Genomic DNA, 5,427 nt, shown 5'->3' with positions numbered 1-5,427 from the left:
GATCCGCCGGGAGCGGCGGGCGCCGTCGGCCAGTGCGCGCGACGATGGTAGTTTCTATGGTAAAAAATTGGTAAGCACAGGCGGGTACGCCTAAGGAAGGGCCCAGCAAACTTTCACGCCCAGTTGTGAGGGTGTTGCAGCGATCGGATGGCGTTCGTCCGATCCCTAGAGGGAATCCAGCCCCAAACCGACCCTTACGCGACGACACACGAGTCGTTTTCGGCGCTCTAAAGGGCCGCGCGCACGTCGGCATGACCATACGCGACGGTCCGGCCAAAAAGACCGCGCGACGGCAGCGTTTTCTCGTCGGCGAAAACAGCGCCTCTCGGGCACCGAAAACGACCCCGAAACCGTCGGCAAGCCAGAACGAGTCGCAGGGACGCGTCCGACACCTTGGGCGAGTCGTAGGGGCCCGTTCGTCAGCCGTCGTAGCTCGCGCGCTCTCGGAGAAGTCTGTTTTGACGTACAAAAGCACGTCATGATCTCGGTACAGCGTTCGCGCCACCGCGTCGAGGTCGCGAGCGCGTGCGAAATCCGTCTCCCAGCGCACCCGCGGGTTGGAACACGTCGAGACATATACAAAGCAGCTCCCATCGCAAAACGGCACGCTACGAAGCCAGTGGGCGCGCAGAAACGCTGGACCGCACCGATTGCAGTCGCTCCGTGCCGCCACCACCAGTGTTCCTCGCGCGCAGACGCGCCGCGCGCCGGAAAAAAATAGGCAGACCGACGCGTCGGGTCCATGTGTGGAACGTTAGGGCTTTACCGCGTCGAAATCGCTGCAGTACAGCCGGCGCGAGGGCCAGACATCGTCGATTTCCAGCGGCTGAAACATCGGCTGTCGGCCCAAAAGGCAGTGTGCTGTCCGGCTGCAAAAACCCGATGCTTGAAGTTGTTGCCAAGTTCAACCATGGCTCGCCTCACATCCGCGCGCCGCTCTGGGTCCGGAGGTCCATACAGCTTCGTGTTATTGTAGTCCGTCGGTCCTCCGCCGGCGAAGGCGGAGGGTGGGCGCGGGGTCGGCGGGCGCGACCCCGGCGGGCGCGCGGCCGCGCTTTCCGCGGCCGCGCGGGACGGTCGGCTCCGGGCGAGGGGGACCGCTTCAGGTCCGCCGTTTTTTTCACGGCGCCGCCTAGGCGAGCTTGGACTCGTTGGAGGCCTTGAACTTGGCCGCGATGTACATGCGGCCCTCGTGGAAGAGCGTGAGCGAGACGATGGCCTTGGCGATGCCGATGCCCTGGCCGCGGAAGATGCCCTTGAGGCCGAACTTGGCCATGTCGGCGGTCATCTCCTTGACGGCCTCGATGGGGCTGATGGCCTTGCCCTTGATGGAGTTGGTCTGCATGATGACCTCGAGGCGGCTCAGCGGGTTCGTGACGACGACGTAGATGGGCGAGACGACCGCGGACGCGACGAGGTTCGTCGCGGAGCCGGAGAAGGAGCCGGAGGCGCCGAGCTCCTTCTGGACGTATTTCTGGAGTTTCGGCTGGCCCACGAGGCCCAGGATCGCCGACGCGAGGGAGTGGCCCATGAGCGGGATCGTCCCGCGGAAGAGGGGGGCGAAGTTCTTCGCCTTGGCCTCGCTCAGGATCTCGAGGATGGGCTTCTCCGTGCCCGTCGTCTTGAAGTAGGCGCGCTGCTGCTTCTCGACGAGGCGCACGGGGTTGATGAAGGGCGCGCTGCAGATGGACGCGCACGTCGCCGCCGCGAAGCCCGGGTCGCCCTCGCCGACGACGAACGAGTAGCCCAGCAGGAAGCCGAACTTGGGGATGCGCTTCAGGAGCACGCCGATGAGCCGCGGCCAGAGGCCGCTGAGCATGGCGCCGACGGGGTTCTTCATGAACGTCGCGTTCGCCTCGCCGACCGCGACCTTGGGCGCGACGGTGTTGCCGTTGAGGTCCTTGGCGTACTGCTGCACGAGCTGCCGGTAGGCCGTCACGGGGTTGTCGCCCACGGTCTGGATCGCCGACCCGCCGAGGTAGGCGCACATGTTCTGGAACGGCGACCTGAGAAAAAGGATGCGCGTCGGAAAACGGAGCGAGGCGACTTTGGAAAAGCGGGGCTGCCGCCGTAAAAAAAACGGGCGCGCGGCGTTGCATGGCGGACGGACGCCGGCGCGCACACGCCGTTCTTGCCGACCTTGTGGTACGCGGGGTCGAACAGGAAGCTCATGGTCGACGTGAGCGGGGTCCACTTATCAAAAAGCTGACGACGCGTGTAGCTCACCCGAAATCGCGTCATCGTAGGGATATATGCTTCAATGTCAGCATATTTCCAATGTTGCACCCTTATGGAGCCTGGATGTTTTGAGCTCTCGTGCAGAGTCCGGCTCTCGCAAGCTGCCTCGCGAGCTGCGTCCGGCTCTTGAAAGCGCGCGAAACGCAAACGCTCTGCTGCATGAAACTCTCGACGACCATGCTCACGGGCGCCGCGGCCCTGAGCAAATTGAAAACGCTGCATCCCATCGTCATCGAGGGCGGCACGGACCGGCGAGACGGCCGCGACCCCGACGAGGTGGCGCGCCGCGTCTGCGCGGCGCTGCGGCCGCGGCTGTCGGACGGCGACGCGATCCTCGTCACCCAGGGCGACCCGCTGACGCCGACGGGCATCAGCGCCGTCACGCGGCGCGTCGCCGCGGAGCTCGGGCTCCCCCGGGGTCTCGTCACGCTCGACGCGTCCATCGACGCGGAGCACGCGACCTACGCGGACCGCGAAAACGTCATCCTGGAACTCAAGTACTCGGCGCTCGCGGCCTACGCGCCGCTGGACGCGATCGACGCCGCGGTCGACGCCGCGCTCGCGGAGAAGAACCGCGCGCGCGAGACGCCGCTCGCGGCCTATTACAAGGACTACGCGCTGCTCCAGGAGGTCACCAAGGCGTCGCTGAAACAGGTCTGCGGCGACCTGCTCCTCGCGCACACGTCCGCGGACGTCCCCTCGTCGTCGGTGACGTCGTTCTACGAGGTCGGCCTCGCGCTCGACCTCTACGCGCGCGCGGACCTCGTCCCCTACCGATGATGGGGGCGTGTTGTTTAAAGGGGCAGGGACCGCGCTTCAAAAGTCGTAGAGGTCGGCCTCGGCGTCGTCGTCGCGCGCCTTGGGCGTGGGCGTCTGGGGCTCGCCCTTGTCGTTCGTGGTCTTGGACGCCTTGATGAGCTCGAAGGGGTCCTGCTCGTCGGCGAGCGTCGTGCGCGCGATGTGGTAGCGCACGATCTCGTTGCGGAGCGCCGCGTCGGCCGCGAGGTCGATCTTCTCCAACGGCGCCCCCGTGATGGGGCACACGGAGCCGCGCGTCTCGAGCCAGAGCTCGATGGTCTCCCGCTCGAAGGCCGGCGCGTGGGGCTTGCCCCGGGCCCGGACGGGGTCGCGCATGAGGTGGCCGTTGATCGCGCAGCAGAGGCGCCGCGGCACCGCGCCGTCGGCGACGGGCTTCATGTTCGTCGGCGACAGCGGGCCCCGGTCGCCCTGGACGTAGCCCAGCGCGCGCTGCTCCGCGCGGTGGTCCGCGTTGTTCACGTGGAGCTGCGCGACGGGGACTTCCAGATCGAGATCGAGGAACGCCTTGAGCTCCTTCTTCTTGGGCTTGCGGTCCTTCCTGTGGGCGTCGAGCGTCGGCAGGTCGCCGAGGAGGCTCAACACCTTGGGCGCGTCGTCGTAGGAGGCCGGCGCCGGGGCGTCGGCCTTGGGCGGCGGCGCGAGCTTGGAGATCTTGGGCGTCGGCGGCTCGCCGCGCGCGTCGCCCCCGAGCTTGCACGTCGTCAGCAGCTCGGAGTCGTCGCCGCGGCCGGAGGTGTGGAAGAAGACGCCGCCCTCGGCCTCGCCGCCGTCGCAGGCGGGCACGTCCGGGGACCCGTCGTCGCCCGCGAAGGAGTCGTCGTCGTCGTCGTCGGCCGACGCGGCCGTCGCGTCGCTTACGCGCTTCGCCGCGGCGGCCTTGGCCGCCGCGCGCGCGTCGCGGAAGGCCGCCGTCTCGCCGAGGTCGTCGTCGTGGTCCAGGCCGCAGCCGTCGTCGTCGTCGTCGCTCGACGCGAGCGCGCCGTCGAGCTCCGCCTCCATGAGCGACACCGCGGCGCGGTGCGCGGTCCGCAGGTACTCGAACTGGCCGCCGCCGCCGCCCCAGAGCAGGTTCAGCAGCGCCGTGTAGGACGGCGTGTCGCGCGCCAGCGGCAGCGCGCCGCTCTGCTCGAGGCGCCGCAAAATTCTACGCTTCTTGTCGCCGTCGAGCGACGCGTAGACGTCCGCGACGTCCTGGAGGAGCGTGAAGCCCTTGTAGACGTCCGCCAGGCTCTCCTTCATGGCCCCGCGGGACACGTCGAAGGAGCCCATGTTCACGTTGAGCTGGAGGAGCAATGTAAAAACGTACTCGTGGCGCGCGACGAAGCCCTTCATCTCGAGCAGCGCGGGCGTCGGGTTGAAGCGGCGCAGGATCTGGAACATGACCCGGGTCCGCGGCGCCCGGAACGTCGCAATCACTAAAGTGCGCAGCGTCGCGGCGATGCCGTGGGTCAGCGCCGGGTCGTCCATGTCGCGCGCGGTGACGTCGTCGACCAAACCCTCGCACTCGGGCCCGAGGATCGCGAGCGCGTCGCGCGACGCCAGGTGGCGCCGGTGGAGCACCTGGGCGTGGTAGATGCAGCGCTCGAGGTAGGGCAGCACGAGATGGGGCACGAGCAGCGTGTCGCAGATGAGGTGGCCCCTATAAATCTCCGCGAGCGACGGCCCTTCCAAGGGCGCGTCGACGCCGCCGCCGTACAGGTACAGATTCTGGAAGAAGTTGTGCGCCGCGAAGACGGCGGCGTGCTCCGTGTTGGACAGCACCCGGGCCTCGCCGTGGAACAGGGCGTCGTGGAGCGCGTAGGAGAGCTTCTCCACGAGCTGGTCGCGCATCGCGACCGCGAGGAGGCCGTGCATCTCGAGCGAGAACTGCTCGATGCAGTACTCCGGCAGCTCGACGCCGCACTCGAGGAAGTAGAAGCCCTCGTCCATGGCCTTGAAGTAGGTCGCCGGGTGCGTGAAGCCGCGCAGGAGGCAGCACGCCTGCGCGACGAGGCTCCGCTCCCACCGCTGCGCGACGACGACCTTCTCCCAGACCGCGCGCTGGCCGCCCTGGGCCTCCTGGCGCTGGGCGACGGCCGTCGACACGGCCTCGCCGTCCTCGAGCAACCCGCAGACCGTCTCGAGGGCGAGGCGCCGGTTGCCCCGGCACAGCTCCAAGAGGTCCTCCGTCCTCAGCTCGTAGTCGAAGACGCGGCACAGCAGTACCAGCATGGCCTTGTGGATCTCGGGCTCCGGCGACAGGGGCGCGCCGAGCTCGCCGAGCGCGACGACGGCGTCCATCTCGACGCCCTCCTCGGCCATGTACTCGTCGAACCACGCGCTCACGTCGGACAGCGCGTCTCGCACCGCGTTCTTCTCGCCGTCGTCGAC

At 68.0% G+C, this 5,427-nt stretch overlaps 2 protein-coding genes across 2 annotated transcripts; both read right to left on the bottom strand.

The window, feature by feature from the left end:
* Positions 1-1,132: 1,132 nt before the first annotated feature.
* AURANDRAFT_60700 (hypothetical protein) lies at positions 1,133-2,172 on the bottom strand (the record flags this gene model as incomplete). Its single annotated transcript, XM_009034108.1, has 2 exons — positions 1,133-2,006; positions 2,111-2,172. The coding sequence occupies 2 exons, from the start codon at positions 2,170-2,172 to the stop codon at positions 1,133-1,135; spliced, it is 936 nt and encodes a 311-aa protein (XP_009032356.1).
* Positions 2,173-3,054: 882 nt separating this feature from the next.
* On the bottom strand, positions 3,055-5,358 carry AURANDRAFT_60699 (hypothetical protein; the record flags this gene model as incomplete). Its single annotated transcript, XM_009034107.1, has 1 exon — positions 3,055-5,358. One exon carries the CDS (start codon positions 5,356-5,358, stop codon positions 3,055-3,057), a length of 2,304 nt encoding a protein of 767 aa, XP_009032355.1.
* Between the last annotated feature and the right edge of the window lie 69 nt (positions 5,359-5,427).

This window comes from Aureococcus anophagefferens, assembly GCF_000186865.1.
Source record: "Aureococcus anophagefferens unplaced genomic scaffold AURANscaffold_1, whole genome shotgun sequence".
NCBI lineage: Eukaryota > Pelagophyceae > Pelagomonadales > Pelagomonadaceae > Aureococcus > Aureococcus anophagefferens.
The sequence above is the reverse complement of the archived record's forward strand: the minus strand, read 5'-3'. Positions and strand labels throughout refer to the sequence as shown.